At 43.7% G+C, this 21796-nt stretch overlaps 1 protein-coding gene across 3 annotated transcripts in view; it reads right to left on the minus strand.

Annotated features, from left to right (window-relative positions):
• Positions 1-21796, minus strand: part of FRAS1 (Fraser extracellular matrix complex subunit 1) — a 413106-nt gene that overhangs the window by 55612 nt on the left and 335698 nt on the right. For all 3 annotated transcript variants that reach the window (XM_045790212.2, XM_045790198.2, XM_045790207.2), the window contains 10 exons: positions 21215-21334; positions 20785-20964; positions 12770-12894; positions 12346-12486; positions 10366-10593; positions 8203-8316; positions 6348-6498; positions 5086-5245; positions 2723-2891; positions 94-340 (listed from right to left, as the gene is read on the minus strand). In XM_045790212.2, the coding sequence (XP_045646168.2) occupies positions 94-340; positions 2723-2891; positions 5086-5245; positions 6348-6498; positions 8203-8316; positions 10366-10593; positions 12346-12486; positions 12770-12894; positions 20785-20964; positions 21215-21334 (1635 nt within the window). The remainder of the gene's footprint in view (positions 1-93; positions 341-2722; positions 2892-5085; positions 5246-6347; positions 6499-8202; positions 8317-10365; positions 10594-12345; positions 12487-12769; positions 12895-20784; positions 20965-21214; positions 21335-21796) is intronic.

Raw genomic sequence — 21796 nt, forward strand, 5'->3', positions numbered from 1 at the left:
GTTAATATGGTACATGAGCACTTGGCACATAAAAAGGACTAGAAAAATGCTAGCTATTGTTATAGCTCCTTGTCACCTTTGGCACCAACAGACCTTTTCTTTCAATAGGTGCGAATAGAAAACCAGCGCTCTCGTTGACCCGGTAGGTCTTCTTATCAAACTCTAATGTGGGCTCGTCCTCAGTGTCATTGATAATGACCTTCGCCTGGGTGAACTCCCCTAATAGGGCATATGCTGGCATGCTGAGCTCCACGGTGAAACTCTCAACGTTCTCAAACACATCATCATCATTGATGACAATGGTGCAGGACTTGGTGTCCTCTCGCTCATCAAACTGCACCTGTCACAAAGCAAACAACAAGGAGTTCTGCTGTGCCTCGGATTCCCCCACTCGCTCCCCCAGAGCATCATGGGAAAAGAGGACCCAAGTCTAGTGGGCAGAGCACTGAATGAAATCGCTGTTTCTTCCACCCCAACTTCCTGCTGTTATCATCTGGAACACATGGCTACCTGTTCCTATTCTTCATCTACACATTGGAGCTGACTTACCGCATAGGGATGTGGAGGGCAAAGACATCTTCTACTAGTTGGTGACTGTAGAAAAACAGGTTGGTATCTATTTATATCTTGTTTTATTAATTCATTTGGGATAGCAAGTGTCATTTGGTTACTCGGTTCCCCTTCTATTTCTGGCAAGTTTACCTGGAAAGATCTTTGAACTTGGAGTGTGAAATTCTGGCCTTAAGCTGGGTTAGTCTATGAATCTTTACAAATGTCAGATTCCTCATCAGTTAAATAATAATTTCACATACTAATTTCACATATTTACTGGGAGGACTATAAGACACATGTATAACGAAAGCACAAAGTATATTTTAGAGCACTGAACAAATGTTAGCCTTCATCCTTATTATCATTACCATATTGGTCACACAATCAAAATTGACACAGAATCTCAGCGTACTGAATAATGGAGTTTGAAGCCACAGAAAGGTATATTATGAACAAGCCAGACTGAATTTTAACTTTATATTTAACTAAATCCTTTGCCATTAAGCTGGGCTAGATCTACAATGTAAATGAATTAGCCTGTTACAAAACAGAGACATTATTCTATATTCACACAACTGTGAACTTATAGGGATTTATTCTGGTTTTACTGTGTCTTAAAAAAAAAAGATAATGATAAAACCTTGAAAAGGAACCAGGGTTATGGATTTATCCAAAACTAAAAGGATAGGAAATAGGCCTGGACTGCACTTCGTGTAAAATGAGATAGCTAAAATGTGTAAAATAGTCATAAACCTCTAGGGACACACAAATCTGAAAAATACGTGATTTTCATCAGCAGAAAATTATTATTCCATATCTAATCAACTAATCAAGTTACATTTCACCAAGTTCCACATTTTAAAACACTCCCAACTAAATGAAACACCCTTAGATCTCTATTTAGTTCTAGAACTCACTGCCTTTTGCCTTTTTTTTTTTTTTAAGATTTTATTTATTTGACAGAGAGAGACACAGCGAGAGAGGGAACACAAGCAGAGGGAGTGGGAGAGGGAGAGGCAGGCTTCCTGCTGACCAGGGAGCCCGATGCGGGGCTCAATCCCAGGACCCGGGGTTCATGACCTGAGCCGAAGGCAGACGCTTAACAACTGAGCCACCCAGGTGCCCTGCCTTTTGTCTTTCCTTGACAAACACAAGTACATGCTATTTCTTAGTATTTTGCTAAAAGACTCCTTGGCTTATCTGTTCTTTTCTAATTCCTCATTTAAATTTGACCTCAGTCCAGCTGAAACACCTCAAAGAGACAGCCCGCTCCTCTTTACAGAGATCTATGATGTCATAAGAAGCGTGAAATTACTTTGCAAAAACACTGAAGAATTACCTAGTAAGTGCCAGGTATTGTGCCATACGTAAAAGATGACAAATATGGGGGATCCTGCCATAAGGGAGTTTACTGTTTAAGTCCTCTTCCTTTCTTACTCTCTCCTCTCTGTCTGCTTCATTCCCACCCCGGTGCCGGTTACCACCTCTGTGGTAGCGACCTGCGCAGACCCTCCACACGAGCTGCTCTCTGCCTTCCCTGCCAGTCCTCTCACAGTCTCAGGCACCTCATGCTTGGCCTGTCCAAAGCACAGTCAAGACCACCCTCTCTCCAAACCTGATCCTGTGATGGCAAGGGGCATTACCATCCATCTCCTGCTTCTGCCCACTATCTAATCTGCTGTGAAATCATATCAATTTTTACTCATCTGTCAATCCACCCACTTGTCTCCACCTCCGTTTCATAACTGAAACTCACGCTCCCATCATTTCTCACCCAGCCTATTCCACGAGCTTCCCAATCATCCCCCACACTCCCTCTTCCCGTCCTTCAGTTAGAGAAAGTGAGGGGGGGAAAGGGCTTGGATCCTAAAAGCCCCGTGTAGAACATGATGCCTTGGAGAGCTTTTTTTGTCATGGAGCAAAATGCAAAGACTGAGAAGCCAGACAACTTCAACTTTTGCAGTTGAAACTTCCACGAGGAGTGGATGGACTGGGAAGAACTAAGACCTGTGGGAAGGGAACGCAGGAAAATCACTTGAGGAAGGGCGCCAATGGAAAGAGAGGTGGGATAAAAATTAGGGGGAAGGTGCCACACTTGCCAACCACCACAGGGCAGCCCTGGCTGGCGCCTGCTGGCGATCAGCAATCAGAGGCCCCCTTGCCCACCTACCTGGCCAGCATACTCCACGTAGTCCTGCTGTCCGGGTTGGGAGCTGACCCTGGAGCTGGAGCTGGCGGTGCCTTGCTCGGTGCGACACAGGACGATGGCATACTGGTTCAGGTTCCCACTCCTCTGCACTGTGACGCTAACAGACCCTGCTTTCTCACTGACATTGTAGCTAGAAGCACACAAAAAGGCGGCGTCTGAAAATCTGAGCTGGGGCTATGAAGAATCCACTTGTTTAATGCCTGTCTCTTCTGGTTGATTATGGTGTCAGGCAGCTCAGAGATTAGGAAGTTTGGCTTCTTTGAGAAGCCAGGTTATAAACTGAGGAACTGTGTTCACCTGGGACAGTCACAGCACCAAGGGACCAAGGAGGATGTGGATGCAGAATGGTATCTGCCCCATTTTCAGAGCGAGCTGAAAGGCATTCAGAAGATGGGCAGCACGTAGGAGCTATACACTTTATATTTCAAAACACAGAGAAATGACAATCTCTCCCTAGTGTGGTAGAGTAACTAGAACAGTGGGTTCTTAGGAAAGAAAGCTGCTTGGGAGGGAAATAATGACTTAGCGCAGGTGGGAACTGACTGGACCAGATCTCCAGGAAGTGTGCCAAGGAGCCACGGTGGTGGCAGAGATAAGAAAATAAGAATGGGGACTAGGAAACAGAGGTGTTTAGACAAATGGAGCATTGTGACATTGGGGAGTGACGAGGTGATATAGACTGAACGTTGTCCCCCCAAATTCATATGTTGAAATCCTACCCCCAATGTGCTGATATTTGGGAGGTGATTAGGTCATGAAGGTGGAGCCCTCACGAATAGGATTGGTGCCCTTATACAAGAGGTCCCACAGAGCTCCCTGGTCCTTCCACCATGTGAAGACACAGGGAGAAGACAACTGCCTCTGAACCAGGAAGAGGCTCCCCACTAGACACCGAATCTGTCAGCACCTTGATCTAGGACTTCCCAGCCTCCAGGACCGTGAGGAATAAATTTCTGTTGTTTATAAGCCATCTAGTCTGTGGCATTCTGTTAGCACGCTCAAACAGACTAAGGCATAAGGTTAACTTAGCTTGCTGCTACAAATTTGTATTGCTTTAATAGCACATGGCAAACTACCCATGTGCTATTAATTCACAAGTATCTAGGTTTAGAAAATCCATGAGTGAGTGGGGCCTGAGCTGGGCCTTGTTTTTCATCACTGAGGATGAGTATTGGGCTGGGGCTTATGTCTTGTTGCTGTGAGGGTGGCCAGAGAAGTGCCTCTGACAGGTTAGGGACACTGTACTATTCAGCCCATTAAAAGTTGGAGGGTTGTCCAGAAAAACTGATTGGATTTAGGACATTTATTTCATTTTTAAGAAGATACAAACAAGAGGGAAATAACAGCAAAACATACATATATATATATGTTTTATATTATATATATACATAATATATATTGATTATTATACACACACACACACACACACACACACACACACACACACACACTGATTGTAATAGTCCACTAAATTATCTAAGAGTGGAACAGTCCGGGTCTGGGGCACAAGAAATCAAGTTTGTATGTTATCCCCCACCTCCATTTCAATTTTTGTCTGAATTATCATGAAATTGGTTTCTTAGAATAGTGAGTCTCTGAAAGGTAGACTTAAAGAATTATTCCCCCCCCCAAATTATAATCCTAGTTATAACGTGACCTATAAAATCAACACTGTGCTTGCCTACCTTTACCAAAACTGGCGCTTGTTTGCCTCTAAAACCCCCAAAAGACTACAAAAGCACCTTAAAGAGTGTCTATATTAAGCTATGAATTTGTCCCCAAGCACATATAATCCCATGAACATGAAAGGAGCCAGGGGAGAATGTAAGCCTGAGAACAGAATGTAGAGGGTAAGGCGAAGTTGCTATTATTATGGGAGAGTGATTATTTTCAGCCAGTATTTAATGTGTATTTTGTTTCTCATCAGTTCAACTGGATTATCTTCTAAAACTTGAGGGTGGAATCAAAAATGGAAATGCAGTAAAGCACAATGGTTAAAATCATTGAGTTTCGATCCTAGTTTTACTGCTTATTAGCTATGTGACTTTTGGTAAATTAGTTGACCTCTTTTTGTCTCCATTGCTTTGTTCTTGTGGGAACAACAATAGGACTCATCCCACAATTGCAAGTATTAAACAAGATGATGTATGTCAAGTGCCTGGTACACATAGTATTAAAAAATATTTGGTGACATTATTATTTTCATTATTGTTACCCCCCACCACCATAATCAGATGACTAGAGTTGACCCCCAGGTACTTCAATCTGACCTCCTCTGCTTGCCTGATTCACTTCTCCAGAATGAACACCAATGACCCTTGTACCTCGTATATTTAAAGCTGATGAGGGACCACTGGACATGGAAGACATTGTCGCTGACCACATTGGGTTTACTGTCTTTCACCAGAAACTGAAAACTATCCATCATCTCACGGATCTTCTCCTCGCGTAACACGTAACGAATCAATCCCAAGTTCACATCCTCTGTGAGAAAAAACACATTGTGAATTAACCCAAGGATGTAAAGACAGCCTTGTAGATTCTACGCCAACATACCTAGTTTATTCTTCTAATGGGTTGTAGATAGAACTTAATTTCCCAAGAACAAAAAGGGATAGCAGTCTTAAAAATAAATGTGTCCGCCAGATTTTACAATATAATCCTCTAACTGTGTGACAAAGAGCTGTCTTTACGCCCAGGAAATACCCTGAAGCTGTTGTAAAACGAGAATCCCAGGGTCTTGGCAAAAAAGAACTTTATCGAATCTCTCTGGAATATCAAAGGCACATCTGAGAGCTGATAAAGAGTCTTTGACTCCACCCTCTGTGTACACATGTGCACACTCACCCCCACTTCCTTCTAAATAAGGTTCTTCGGAAGGTATGTGCTATGAAGATTGAGAACAGGGAGACAAGGTGAATACGGTGCATGAGTTGTAAGGGGCAGCTTTTGCAATGACGGCTCAACGTAAGGTCCATCCTCGAAAGAAGTCAAGAAGAGTCTGACATGCGTATAAGACTACTAAAATACAAAATGGTCTGCTTGATGTGATTCAAAATAGGAAGATATTTCTGTTGAGCAACATACCCCTGTTGATTTTCATTTCTTTGCTAAAGACCTAAGAAACAATCCATAACCCTAGAGAACAAAAATAAGTCATACAGGATCACAGATATTTCACAGACTATGGTGGTTGTTTTTGTTTTTTGCTTTGAAAGAAAACCAACCACGTTGCACACCTGAAACTAATGTAACATTGTGTGTCAACTATGCTTCAACTAAAAAAAAAGAAGAAGAAAACCAATCAATATCATGTGACCCTTCCACTAAATCTCGCCAAAACCTGCAGCAATCTAGGAGCTGAGCAAGCATGGTATAGACAAAAAAATTTTTTTGCTGTAATTGAGAGTACTAGGAAAAGGAAATCAGAGAAGTAAAATGGCAACGTTGGATGGCTAGACACTAAAGGACCTATTTGCAAATAAGTGACTTGGGGGTAAGTAGCTAGAAGTGGTTGTAAGAAAGATCAGGGAGGTAGGGATAGTTAGAACCGATTTCTCCCATCTCTCAGTTCCCCGAGTCCCACCCTGTGTGAAAGTGACAGCAGCTCTGCCAGGCTGTAGCTTGTTCTCCACGTGGCCATGCTTGGGGCCCGCTGTTATCTCATAGACAAGATGCAGGTCCTCTGTGTCTGGGTCCATGGTCAGCAGTTCCTTCTTGGTGATCAAGTTGGTTGCCTGGAATAGAAACCCATTAAATTTAATTCCTGAGGTGGGAATAAAGCCAGACCAAGACCCTCTGACTCAGAATTAATTCAGTTCAACAATGATTTACTGAGTGCATTTACTGCATGGAGAAAACTGTCAGGATTGAAGAGGCTATGAGGATTGAAACCCTCCCAGCCTCTGTCCTTGAGGTGTTCTCACACTTTTTTGGGAAAGAAAGGCTTGTGAGCAGGGTAACTGTGGCAAGAGCTATAACGGGAAACACAAAAAGAGTACTGTATGCTTTTGGGGGGTGGGCGAGATTAATTCCATCTGGATCAGAGGAGGGATTTGAGGTGATGGGATTTGAGTTTGGCCTTTAAGGAAGGTTGGAACTTTGAAACAATAATAAAACATCAGGAAGATGGCCACTTTATACCTTATTGGAGTCAATCACAATTCTTGAAATTGAGTAAGATAAATATATGATAACAATATTGCCCAACTATATTGGCTAAATTTTAAGTCACTCATTCATTCATTTAACAAATATTTAGTAAGAGTAAAGGTTTCAGTGAAAAGGGGGGGTGGTCAACAGTACTAAATATTAGTAGATCTAGTAAAATAAGGACACGTAAGTGACCTTTGGACTTGACAAAATAAAGGTCATTGCTGACTTTGATAAGAGTCATTGCAGTAGGATAAGAGTGGGAAGTAGAAAACCACCTGGAGAGTGTCGAGAAGAGAATGGGATAGTTCTGAATATGGGGATAAAAATCAAACAAGGGATGAGAGGAAGCTGTACTAATTTAAAAAATTCCAGCCAGTTCTGTAGAAAACTACAGCCCAGCAGCTACACATACAGCCACCTAAAGCAGCTCCATGGAGATGAGAAAATCCACATCCCAGGGGGAATACCACACACGAAAGAAAAATCAGCTCCTGAACTAAAGAAGCACGTGTATTTGGGTGAGGATGAGGATTTAATGCTTGATAGGTCACCAGGAAAGCATCGTGGCATATCTTAAAATGACCAAATTGGGATTTAGAAGGAGAAAGGAATTTCTAAAATAGAAGTCCTCTGATGATACTCACCTACAAAATACTCACTTCCTTCCCATCTATGGCATATTCCAGATATTTCCTGAAACCCATCCTTCCCTTTTTCTAGTTAACAAACTTCTAGCTCAGCCAGCTACAGACTCGATTCCCACCCTCTCAGATGCAACAGATGGAACCATACAACCAATTCTTGCCAAAATAATATGAGTGCTAGCGATGTGTTTCTTGCTGTATCACTTGCTTAAAATGAAGTTCCTTGCCCTCTACTTCTCCGTTTTCTTTTTCCCATGGGCTAGAATATCGACGAATAGCTGAGGAGTTTTGGCTATACTGCCAACAGCAACAACCCAGTGATGTCAGGATAATAAGACAGAGGAATCTGCATCTCTGAAAGGTCATGGAGAGCCCTGGACTGCCCACTTACCGCCACCTCATATGTGAGAGAAAAAATAAGCTTCTATCTTGTTTGAGCTTCTGTATTTTGGGGGTCATTCCGTAAGAACATCTTAAATACATGATCCTAACCAAACTCATGGAGCTTGCCAATCTTGGGAAAATCAGCTCCCTTAGGGAGGGATAAACGTGAGTCAAACTGGACTTCTTTCCACACATGGTCACGAATAAGGACATAGCCCACGTTGGTTCATGTGAATGTGGCAGATGGAAAGGCCTTACCTTGCCATCCATGTACTCCAGCCACTGGAGCCCCAGGTTGGTAACAATTCTAGGGGTGCCATCATCTACTGGGAGGATGTCCACTTGGAAATGCTGAGGTGCTGCTGTCATAACCTGTGTGGGAAGCCAAAAGAGAAAAGTCATCATTCACAGATATCTGAAATATGTCAGGTCCTACGACCCACAAAGTTGGAACCCCTGAAATCTGTTGGCACTTCAGAACGGGCAACCGCGCCAGTCTCCATTGCTTATCACCCTTGGCATGAGGCACAAAGAATGCCGATCGATAAAGCGGGGACAATATGAGAAGAAAAGCAAGAAACAAGTGGCACTTTTCTGCAATTTCACCTGCTATGGAAATTGACTTTTACACACCCATGCATTCCTTAATTGGGTTCAATTTTGTCCTGAGGCGAAACCACAAACAATATTTTCCTTTGAATAACTCTTGTTAAAATTTCAGGAGAGGTGGACTAAACTTATCATTCCTATGTTAATGTCAAAGTCTCCGGGTGGGATGCTGCCAGGTGTGAGAAGAAGTTTCATGGGAGGATATTTACATTTTTTTCTTTCCTTTTTTTACAAGAGAACTGTCCATATGGGGAAGAGGGGCAGAGGAAATCAAGAGAGAATAAAAGCGTTTGTGGGAATAAGGAAAAGAATCTGGTCTATAATTTCATTCTCACGCATATACATGTACACACACGCACTCCACATACGTGGCGAGTCCGACCTAGAACCTGTGTTTCTGGGAGGATAAGGCATGCCAGCACGCAGGGCAGCAAGACGCTGGCTTTTCAATCTTCTGCAACTCTCCTAAATAATTTCCATTTCAAAAATAATACAGTCCCTCTGGAGACCTACCATGACCTTTTATGTTTATCAGAGAGGTAGCCCTCTTGCTGATTCATCCTGAAGTCTCTTTTCTCTTCTGAAAGTCAAATTAAGTGGGGGAGCAGCTACAGTTCAGAAGGGAAAAAAGAAAAACAATGATCTGCCAGGTGGTGACGCAGTGCAGACACCAAAATGGCGGGAAATCCCAAGAGCCGTCTCACTGACACCGGGGCCACCGGAGAATGACCTTCGCACAGACTGTCTTGAAAGGATGCAGAGGGAATCTTTCTTCCAGGAAAGGAATTATTCCCAGTCATCATCAGAGCAGGAAAGGGCTCTGCAGGACTGAGGAGCAGACCCTCCTGTTATCATGAAATCCAGCAAGCTGTGGTCACGGTGCTTCGTCACGCTGCTTCTGCTGAGTCAGATATGGATGCGCAAGTGCAGGCGGGTCCTCAGGCCCACCTTTCACCACAATTGCTGTTATTCCTGGGGAGGCTTAGAATCCTGCCCAAGACCCGGCTGAGGAAGGAAGGAGTGAGGAAAAATGGCAGGGTAGGGGATGGAAAGGCCATCTTCAAGTTTCTTCTAGACACCTGAACCTTAGAATCTCCATTCTCTCAGGGAAGTAAAGCTTGACAACTGCAGGACCTCAAGAGAAAAGCACCGTGACCTGTTCCACCAGCTGGTCCTAAAACGATGACAGTGACGATATTATAGCCACAGTTTGTTGGATGTTTCCTACGTTTCCTGTGTGAGGCACTGGGCCAAGTGCTTTATGTACATCATAAGGACAGATACCATCCCCATTTTACAAACATTTCAGCTAGTGAGAGCCAGAACTTCAATCAGTGTCTTTCAGATGCAAAAGCCATACCCTTAACCAAGTTGTTCTTCATGAGATTGAGAAACTCTGGCTGGCTGAGGGGACACATAGAAGAGAAAGACAATCTAGAATCATGAGGTTAGCTACTAGAATTAGATGAAAGAAAGATGAAAGGAGTCAACTGTGGGCAAAAAGGAAAAGAGGAATAATGACAGACATAGTAACAATCACTACCATCCTTTATTGTGCCTGCTATTGGCCAACAATGTTCCCCATTTTATGTGGATTACCCCCTTTGATCCTTAGACTAACGGAAGCTGGTGATTATTATCATATCCATTTTACAGATGAAAAGCTGAGGCTTCGAGAAGTTAACTAATTTGCCCAAGCCCAATTAGTGACAGAACGAAGACAATGCTATTCTTGGCTGAAAAATGCCATGTTCTGCTTCTGGACAGCCTCTGGCATACTTTTCTTCCCTCTCAACTGTCTGTGCCCCTCACCTCTTTTCCTCCTTCCTCAATGATGAAGAAGGGATTTGTCCCATCAGCCACGGTGAAGGTGAACCGGTCTCTGAGGGAGTTGCTGCCATCATGGCTGTAGCTAACCCGGTTCTGGTAGATGTCTTCCATGGTGAAGGTGGACGTGTGCCGGAAGTGCTGCCCGTTGGTGGTTCGCTCGATGGTGCCGTGGCGCGGGGGCTGCACAATGGTGAATGTGACAGATTCGGCCTGTCGAGGAGGTAAAAAGCAAGGGAAGAGGGGAAGTTTGCAACAGAAATCAGATTTGTTTTAAAAGATTTATTTATTTGTTTGAGGGGGGCGGGGCAGAGGGAGAGAATCTTCAAGCAGACTCCCCACTGAGCATGGAGCCCAATACAGGACTCCATCCCACAACCCATGCGAGCATGACCTGAGCTGAAACCAAGAGTCGGATGCTTAACCGACTGAGCCACCCAGATCTGGGAATGATGGGCAACAGGCAGGTGAGGTTAGCCAAACCTAAAGATGTTTATAAAATAAGAATTGCATTTTCTTTACAGATACCAAAAACAAAACTGAGAGAGAAACTATATTGGGTATTACAACTGAACTCCTGTGCTGGTGCCTTCTGGTGTCAGACTAAGACATTCAAATGTGTCTTTTAAGGGTCATAGGGGAAAACCTGAATTTTTAACCTCTACCAGGATAATAAGAGCCAGACCTTTTAAAACTATTCATTTCCTTTCTAACCTTTTCCCCCATTTCTCCAAAATTCTCATATAGAGAACCCCATGTGGATCAGAACAAAAGCTAATTTCCCATTTCTAATCACAGCTTCTAGGGTGACACACATAGAAGGAAAAATAAAGATGTAGAAAACCCTGCTCAACACTTCCCAGTGATTTCCCACGAACTTCGAATAAAATGCAAAGGCCTGACCCAGGGTTCCTCTCTGGCTGCATTCTTTTCTCCTGCTGCCTCACTGGGTCCCAGCCTCTTCACTTCTTGTAGTAACTCGAAGGTTCCAAGCGCACTTGACCACAGGGCATTTGCACTCCTGGTTCTTTTGCTCAGAAAGTGACTCTTTCAGAAAACTGCATCGCTTGCTCTTCCACTTCCTGATATCTCTGCTCAGATATCAGCTCCTCAGAGAAGACTTCCCTGACCACTCCCTCTAAAATAACATGCCCTCCAATCTCTATCTCCTTCATCTTGCTTTATTTTTTAATTCATAGCACTCATCGTATCTGACATGATATACATTCTTTCTTATCTGTTCCCCTGACCAAAGGCTGAAAATTCCCCAAGGCTGGAACTTTGTTTTGTCCACAGCCCTGTCTTTACTATCTGGAGCAGAGACTGGCACTTATAGGTAATCAGTGTTTTTGAGAATAAATGAAAGAATGAGTGCTGGCACAGGGAAGGGTATACATAGAACTAATGAACAAAGTTATGGTAGTCTTTATAAGAGCTAAGTCACGGCAGAATGTTGGCTACTTTAATCTGAAAGCATCATGAGAATAAGAGTTTAGTCTCTATGTGCCCTGTTTTCCTGAATAAACTCTACTTCTTTGAGGACGCTCAAATTGCAATATTTAGTTGTCACTCAGAGGAGTCCGAATGAAGGAGGCAAATGATGGGAAAAATGAGTAGGTGCCCCAGACCCTTGTTCACTCTAATAAGGAAGAATGAAAAGATTGGCTAAAATGTCATCTAATTTTCTATGAATCAGGACCAAAAAAAAAATCAGCATATTAAGAGATTGTTACATGTAATCAGGGGAGAGAGTGGATATATTTAGGAGTTCAGAAAGGGGTGAAAAACAATTTGATTTCAAATATATTAGTTTCTTTTTTCCAGAAGGCACAGGATCTTCTGATTTTTAACCTTTCAAGAATGCTTGCCCTAACCTCACTACTCTGCCCTACCCTCGGGATACACAATCACGATGGGACAGATCAGCCTCTCATTCAGCCAGAGAACCCAGGGGAGTGCACTTACTTCTGTGTCTGCATCCACCGCCTTGAGCTCAAACTCTGTGATGGTCTTGCTCACACCCTCCTGCACCCGCATGCCCAGGTTCTGCACCACAGGCAGTGAATCGTCCACAGGGCGTATGGTGATGTGGAAAGTCTGGGTCACCTAAATGGCAGAAAGTGCAGGTGGGACACCTGTCCCCAGCACCCACCCAAGTAGAAGGCAGGTAGTCTCTAATCTTCCTTTCACCCATTCTTAGCACGACTGACTGAACAGGAATCCAAAGTGGTTTCCCTTCAGCGACAGCCCCAGGGGCTGTCAGAGGCCACCACCATCCTTGGGTGACAGCAGGGGAAAGTGAAGCTTGCAGAGTTGCTTTTCACACTCCCTTCAAAGAAGACTGCTGGATCAGTACCCATTCACCGAGGGAAAGGAGTGCCTCGCCTACCTCACTGACTCCATCGGAGAGCGTAAAGCTGAAGACATCAGAATGTTTCTCAGTGTCACTGGAGTGGATATACTGAATGTTTCGTGAAGTCAGGTCAGCCTGAGTAAAGGAACTAATCTGGATACCTACCAAAAGGGGAAGAGAGAACCAGAAAAATTATGTCAAAACGCTAGCCATACTTTTAGTGCTAGAGAAATGCCATACTCTCACCAGAGTCCTTTGTATATCTCTCACAGCATTTACGTGCTGCTCTCTGAGACCTCGTGCTAGAGTCGTTTGTGTATTTTTTTCCCCACCACAGCATATGTTCTGTGGGAGCACATGTTAACTTAATTATCTAGCTTCTGCTATGTGCCAAGCCAACAGCAGGTGCTCAATAAATGTTCCTCTCCTTTCTCTGGGGGTTTATGTATGCAGGTCAAATCTGTAAAAGGTAGAGCCATTGCCTTAGTCTCCAAACTCCTCTTTCTTAGGTTTTATATTCCCCCATAGCCTCATAGTCCTTTCTGAAAACCTGTCCTAATTTTTAATGTTGTGTGATGGTTTAGCTTTTGAACACTGGAGTCACAGGGCTTGGCTACACATAAGCTTTTCTCTGTGATTGGTGAGCCTGGCATCCATGATTTCATTTCATCTTCTTCAAGGTCCCTTTCAACTCTCTGGTCTACGATTTTCTAGCTTTTCATATACCACTTTAGCCAGGCTGACAGTTACAAAACCGCATGACTTTAGGGTTGGCGCAATCATTCTATCTCAACTCTTAAATGACCTAAAAAACCAGTATCCTTTAATAACATGATATAGAGGAAACACATTAAATTTTTTTCAGACTTGTACTAAAAGTAAAAGAAAAAAAACAAACAACACAAAAAAACTAAGTGATTTTAGATAAGTCCAACGTATCCCACAAATGAGTAACATCTTATGTTTTTAAATGTCCCACAGCATTTAGCAGAACAGCCCAGAATTCTTGCTTCTATCTTAGGGCTTCTGTGTCTCATCCTCTGGTTCCAGCCAAGACTGAAACAAAACCACATCTTTTAGTCCCTCAGCACAAATTCCCTCTTTCAGATTCTGGGTGTTGAGGTATTAATCCATCGAATCTAGTCCTTTGGTTTGGTCCTGAAATTCATTTGCTGCTTCCTGGGATGTATTATTTATCATTGTTAATCCCGGCAAAACCAGTGTGCCTTTTCAGTAAAAAAACAGAAAATCTACTTTGACTGTTTTACATTTAACTGGGACATCAATATCTTTTTTTAAAAAAATTCAACCCACATGGTTCACATTTGTAACTCTCTTTATCATCTGAAATTTGTTACCTAGATACAACACCCTCCTGAATATTGGGGCATTATTTTTTTTTTTTATGAGAAGGCATTTGATATTTCTGTGCTTGCTACATCAGCTGTTGACAGGCAAAAAATGTGGCCCCCTGTCTTATCGCTTTGTCTTGTGGCTCTAGACAGAAATCCATACCATTCTTTAAAAACTTAATAACTTCAGACTGGCTGCGCTGAGAAATTTAAATCTCGTTCCCTGCTGTGAATCCATCCTCACAGCTCATGGGGAAATACTTGTCTGGATTCTCACAATCAACCAGTCACCTACTTCCCTGTCCCTTTATATGAGTCGTTACTCTGAGAGTGATTAAGAAAGGTGATAGATTTTTCCTTCTTGGAAAGAAAGGTCTGGAATTGATCTTTCCTTTTCTTAACATTTCTTATTGAGAGGAAACTGACATATAATAAATTGCACATATTTAAAGTGTACAATTTCATGAGCTTTGGCATATCCATGAAACCATCACCTTAATCAAAATAGGGAACGTGTCCATCACCCCCAAAGTTTCCTGACACTCTACAATCCTTCCATTCTTCCCTTTCTTGTCCCCTGCCTTATCCCAAAGAAACAAATCAATTACTTTCTGTAACTATAGATTAGTTGGATTTTTTCTAATTTTTTTCATAATTAGAATTAGAGAGTATATACTATTTTATGCATAGTTTCTTTTGCTCAGCATAATTATTTTGAGATTTATCCATCTTGCAGCATGCATTAATAGTTTACTCTTTTTTATTGTTGAGTGGTATTCCACTGGATGGAGATATCGTAGTTTGTGTCTCCATTCACCTGTTGATGGACATTTAGGTTATTTCCAGTTTCGTGCTATTGTAAATAAGGCTGCTATGATCACTCATGCACAAGTCTTGGTATCGGCAGAAGTTTTTATTCCTGGGTAAATCTCTAAGAGTGGAATGGTGGGACTATATGTTAGGTACATGCTTAACTTTTTAGGAAACTGCCAAACTAAGTGGTATATTTATATTTTATAAATATAAAATATTTTTATATTTCCACTAGTAGCATATGAGAGCTCTAGGCTTGATCTTAATGAGTCCTTCCCAATTCAAACTAGCAAACATTGAGCACCTACCATGTGCAGAACACTCTTTCAGCTTTGCTTATACATATTGAGTTTTCCCTTTTAACAGTTCTGGGAGGTCAAGGTTGGCATATTACCTCCATTTTTCTAGATTATGACACGAATAAAATTAGAAAAGCAGTGTGACCTACCCAAGGTCTCACACAGCTAAGGCAGCGCTGGGGTGAAACTCAAGGTTTTCTAACTCCAAAGTTAATGCTTGCTAGGAATACTTTTTGTACAGCTCATCTAACCTTTGCAGGCTGGGCAAGGAGCCTCTTGGATTTTACTCTTATCCTTTGATTTTTTTTTCAATATAAAAGTAATACATGTCTATTAAAGAAAATGTGAAAAACACAGAAATGTAGTAAAGAATCACAAAAGCCACTCATGGATCCACCCCTGAAATATCATCATTGTAATATTTTTAATTGAATCATTTCTTCTAGAATACTTGTTTTGGCTCTTGTATTTTTCTTGCCTGAAATACCGATTTTGATGGGGTATTTAATATGATCGCTTAAGTGATGTCCCTAACTTCGTGCCAGAGGGTAACGAGGTGCATCTAGAACAGAAGCTTCAAGAGGACAAGGATTTGTGTTGTTTCTTCACTAGTGTGCACCTAAAATAGTACCTGGCACACAGTAGGTACTCAAAACACGCTTGGTGAATGAAGTCAGTTCATCCACTATAAAAGCTACCTAAGAGGTCCTACTGAGAACAGATTTTCCATCTCTGTACGCTTAAAAAAATATTCTAGCCTTTGCTAATTGGGTATCAGAAGACTTAAGCTACTCACCATCAAGGTGGTATTTCTAATAACATATCATCCCTACTGGCTGTCACAGCAGGTAGTTACTGTTTGAAATATCTTGAAGGAGTTTAATCCCATCGAAGGTGTTTTCTGTTACCAACCTGCTGGCTAAACTATGTATCTGGCCATATTACGGAGACCCACATTAACCCTGTCAGTTTTTCCAATTCCCCTGGAGGGCCAGAACGTTAGAGAAAGTTCAGTCCAGGTCAGGGAAGCGTACGCGAATAAAGCATCTTTGAAGAAATTGCTTTGTCTTAACAGGATGTAGGCAATTGCCTTGGCCTTCCCGCTTTCCGCAGCGCTGTGGGTGGCTCTATGCATGCTGCCTGTGTCCCACTGCAGGCTCAGGCTGGGGGAAACCCTCAGCTTCTCTGCTCCAGCTTTTCTTCAAAGCCTCCTGTTAGGGAATGAATTGTGTCATCCCCACGCCCCCTCCCTAAATTCATATGCTGCAGTCCTAACCCTCAGTACCTCACAGTGTGACCTTATTTGGAAATAGGATCATTGCTTATGTAAGTGGTTAAGATGCAGTCATTAGAGGGGGCCCCAATCCAATCGGATTTATAAAAGGGGAGAATTTGTCACAGACATACACAGACAGGGAGTACTCCACATGGGCACAAAGATGCTCAACTTTACAAAGCCAAGGAGAGAGGCCCGGGACAGATTCTCCCTCACAGCCCTCAGCGGGAATCTCAACCCTGCTGACCCCATGATCTCTGACTTCCAGCCCCAGATCTGTGAGACAATACTCTGGTGTCACCATCCTGAGAGAGGCAGAGAGAAAGAGGAGACCAAGGAACACCTCTGCTAAAGCATCATCTCTGGAAGTTGTTCCTGACTCACTCCCACACCTCTCTCAGGCAGACCTTGCCGTGCGGTGGCTCCCACTGTCCTGTCATGTTGCTGTCACGGCTACAGAAACACATTCACACGTGTTTGTTTGCATGTCTCCCACTTCTAGAACAAATCCTCTCCGGCAGCAGCTACTCAGTGAACGTTTGGTGAAGGTGAGAACCGGTGCTGTGCTGGAGATTGCTATACTGCTCCCCGACTTTAAAAAACACAACTTCTAAGTGTCAGCGAAGTAATTGGATGCCCAGTTAGGGTCTACCATTCCCGGCCACCTCACAGCTTTGTCTGACTACCCTCTTGCCACGGGGATGTGATCAATAATTCACATGTGTTCTTCCAGTAATACTCCTAACGTAGCAAAGGACGTGGGCTCCCCTGGTCTTTGTCCCTTACCTCTGGCTGGGGAATGACAACAATTACAGTAGTCACCTTGGACCAGAGATGGGAGCCTCATATTGAGGCACTTTAGGCCATCCGGGCCACCTGCCTCTGGATTTTTCTGTGAGAGAAAATGAACTTATTTAAGGCACTGAAGTTTGGGTCTCTTTGTTTCAGAGGCTTAGCTTCTATCCCAATAATATAACTCCTTACTCTGATTTCACAAGAAAAAGAGGGTCTTCAGGGTCCCTGACATGAGGTTGTGGTCCCTCAACCTTGAAAAGGGCCCAGGTGGGGCCTAGACTCTCAAGCTACTCTCCCTAGAGGCAGCAGGCTCTGGTCTGTCTTCTGCACAGTTTGCATAGGCATATGGCTCCCTATACCTCCTCAGGGGAAGAAAATAGAATCATCACACCTTTCCTGTCTATCTAAAAAGAACAATCAATTATGATCTACTGACCAGGACAGACAGTATGAGACTGAGTCCACTTTAGAGTTAACCAGTGAGAGGAAATCTGCAAGCGCTGGTGGAAACTGATAATTCCAAGAGGCATTGGTCCCAAAATAGCTCAGTGCCTGCACCACAAGACAGTGGCCTCGAAGTCTGCTTGCTCTTTTTGGAAAGCACAGGCCAGCCTACCCCAGCTCCTGGTAGACCCATCCTCACCCACTGAGGCAAAGGGGTGAGGTGTGGGGGTTTTCCCTGAGCTGCTCCAGCTGCCTTAGGAGACGAATGCAAGATGTCAATGTGCATTTCCTCTGACGGGACACCTTTCACATCTAAAAAGAATCAAGCTCACGAAAATATTCTCACTTAGGGCAGACAGGGAAGGTGAGAATTCTGGCAAAATGCTACAGAAAGGATGCAGAATGGGGTTGGAGATGCAGGAAGGGCAGGAAGCCCTGTTCCATTAGCAATGGGAAGAGGCCCCAAGAGTAAAGGGGAGGGGACTGGATCCTCAGATCTGGGCCACTGAGAGTTACTAGAAACAGTTGGCCTCAGAAAAACTGGGGGGGTGGGGCGTGAGTCAGGTGAGTTAGGAAGTCAAGCCTGGTGGAAAAGGGCAGGTGAAGGGTAGTGTCCCAGGGAAGGAAAGTCCTCCCTCTATTTTTGGAGGGTGCTTTCCCAAGATAACGGAGAAATGTGATCACCTACGAGTCTCCCTAAGCAGCACTGGCTTGGTCTTGGCAGCCAGAATTTAAGCCCAGTGAAGGCTGAGACTGTAAAAACAGAAAAGGAGTAATTGAAGCAGCCTCACGCTGAACTCTTAACACAGCCCCCAGTCAAAGAAGAGTAAGGGCTGGGAATGACCAGCAGCTAGGCAGCTGCCAGTGCCTTGCTTGAGGCTCAGTGCTTTTAAAGCTCTGCATAGTGTGGATGCAGTTGCCCAACACAACAGCCAAGAGTCTGCCCTTTCATCTTCGGAGAGATACAATCAGCAAACTGACAGAATTCTGGCAGAAGCAATTAGCTCATGAATTAGTTATCAAATATCTCATACAGCCAAGGTCTTAGGAGTGCTGATCTGCATTCTTCCCCCAGGAACTTCAGGACAAAAGGGTAGGCCATTTGCTCCACTTGCATTAGGGATTTTGGCCAATCTCTCCATCGTTTCCCACACTCTCCCACCAAACGCTCACAACACTTCCCCCTCCGCCATCACCATCACCATGGTCTGCCTCTCTCACCAACTCTGCCAGACTACCCTCCACTTCTCGAAGCTCGCCTCCCCACGGACCTCCCTCTCATTCACCCTGCTCATTCACTGGTCTTGCTGTCTCTGGAATGGGATGTGCCAGGCTGATCCCACCCCAGGATGTTAAACTCACCCATCCCTCTGTCTGGAAGGCCCTTTCCTTATAACACCAGCATGGCTGGCTCCCTCAGCCCCCTAGACCGCTTGTCAAATGTCATTTTATAGCAGGGAGTTCTTCCCTCACCCCCTTGCTCTCTACCCTGGAATGCTCTTATTTCTCCCCTAAAATACTCATAACCACTGATAAACGATATATCGACTTGCTCGCTTGCTTATGGTCTGACTCCCTGTATTAGAGAGTGAGTAGAATCTGGGTAAGTACATCCCCTGTTTTGTTATTCCCCTGGTTGGATGAATGAAGGATCTGGAACTTGAAATCCAAAGGAAGTGGGTGACGATCTAAATCTCCTGCAAACCATTGCTGCCTCCACGATGTACGAAACAAAGACGACTCTACCTTTAGATCGCTCATTCAGCAAACGCCTCACATCCATTCAACTGCCAAGTTCTGTAGGTTCTCCCCCTGAAATCCCTCCCTCCCTCCCACTCTTCCACCAACTGCTGTTGATCGAGTAGTTTACCAGGTGCCAGGCACATATCTCTTACATGGTTCTCATCTTCCTATTTCTACTACCGCCCCTCTAGGGGAAGACTCACTACCTACTATTGGGCCAAATGTGAGACTTCGGACCCACTGTCACTGCCTCCTCTCGCTTTCTTTCTGTCCATCTGTTAGACACTAGACGAATGTCACTTTCCTTCCCTGCTCAGAACTCTGCAGTGACTCTCTATCGCCTGTTGAATTACATAGGGATTGCTTATCCCAGCTTTGAAGACCCTCCATAAAATCTCAGTCTACCCATGAGCCGCATCTACTCCTATTTCAAATATATGCTTTAGCTAAACTGGCCCATTCATTATTTTTTGAATGTGCCCACATGCTATTCCCTTCTCTGAAAATAACACCATTTTTGTCTGCTCAAACTCTACCTTCTAAGCACACTTTTTTTAAAAAAAGATTTTATTTATTTGTCAGAGAAAGAGAGAGCACAAGCAGAGGGAGTGGCAGGCAGAGGGAGAAGCAGGCTCCTCACTGAGCAAGAAGCCCAATGTGGGACTCGATCCCAGGACCCTGGGATCATGACTGGAGCTGAAGGCAGACGCTTAACAGACTGAGCCACCCAGGTGCCCTCTCAGGGCACCTTTAAATGCCACCTCTATGCACCTTCCTACCCAATGCAGCCTCTCCCATTTTTGAACTTCTATGACACCAGGTTAATACAGTTCCTAAAATACCTGCCATATTCTTCCCTTAGGTATGGTTATATGCAAAGGTTCCTTATCTCGTCCAATAAAGCATACTAGAGGGTGAGGATGGGACCTCCTTTATCTGTTTTTGCTCCCTCAGCAGCAGCTCAACTAGAATCTTGCCCAATACACATGCTCACTTGTTATTTCCTGAATTACATTTTTAGGGCATCATACTGTGCCAGGTGCTCAGACTTTAGAACAGCAGGATGTAGTGTTGCCCTAAAGGAACTGACAATCTAGTTATGGAGACAAGACTGCTTACATAAATTGCAATTATTTGTTCAACTTTCAGCAAGGAATTACTGAGCATCTGCTGTGTGCCAAATTATGATGCAAGGTAGTATAGAACGGTCAAAACTAGTAATGCAAAAATAAATACTAACCAAGGCAGATTCTAGGTGTATGTGGCTTATTCCCAACACTTACTAAATCCCAACTTTTGGTTTGATGAAGCAGGAGATGACAGGCTTACCTGGGGATGCTGCATGTTCCAGGTGGCCCAGCTCGGGCTGTCTACTGATTGTATAGATCAATTCTGTAGGCTTACTCTCTTGGTCGGTGGCAGAGAGCTGCAGAGTGGTGATTTTCTCCACTGAGTTCTCATCCAAGACCAGCCCTTTGTTGGTGGTGATGACTGGTGGGGAATTGTCTTCTGAAAATATCAGAAATAGTGATTTGAAAATGGATCCTTTCAGCTGTCCAGGAGTAAGATCAGAATAATCCTTAGGCCTATCCCTCAGAGAGTGCCCTAAGGAGCCAGAGTTTCCCACAACAGAGGAGACAGGATTCCAGATTCCCATGTAGCTCGGTAAAGGAAAGACTCCAGCCTCAAGGTAAGCACAGTGTACACTGTATAACCGCGGACCTGCTGGAATATTTTTAGAAACCCAATGCCCTCTTACCCAAAACATTGATGGAAAATGACTGTCCAATCAGCATGTTGCCTTCTCCATCAACCACATCGAATTTAAATGCAAAGCTCCCGCCAGATTCTCCTTTCCCGTGTCTGTATTCTACTTGGCCTGTAAAAAAGGACAAGATAATCAAGACTCGCTATTAGTGCTTTCTGCCCTTATTTCTGAAGTGGGAAGTGGGAATCTGATTGGTATTCACACCAATGAATCAATTAACACCTTCCTCACTTTGACATTTTACTCTAAAGCTTTCAATTCCTCTCTTTCCCTTCTCGCTATTGACTTCCTCATAATCAAAAACACTCTCATAATAAAATCATCCCAAGTAGCTCTGCTTATGGTTGAGGCTGAGCTTTTGTGAAAGACTCATAGGAAGTCTCATGAGCAACCACATGGAAAATGTGCAGCGATGGCACCCACATCACTGGCTATATACCCACGTCGCGGGGCCAGGGACACGGAGCTGCGGCCCATACTCTCCCAGAGCTCATCACTCCCATTTCCCAGTGCAGCTCTCAGCCATTTCTGAAACAACACTGAATATAACCAACCAACCAACCAACAAATTAA

Source organism: Ursus americanus, chromosome 8, assembly GCF_024610735.1.
Source record: "Ursus americanus isolate L20-20 chromosome 8, mUrsAme1.1.p, whole genome shotgun sequence".
NCBI classification, from domain to species: Eukaryota; Metazoa; Chordata; class Mammalia; order Carnivora; family Ursidae; genus Ursus; species Ursus americanus.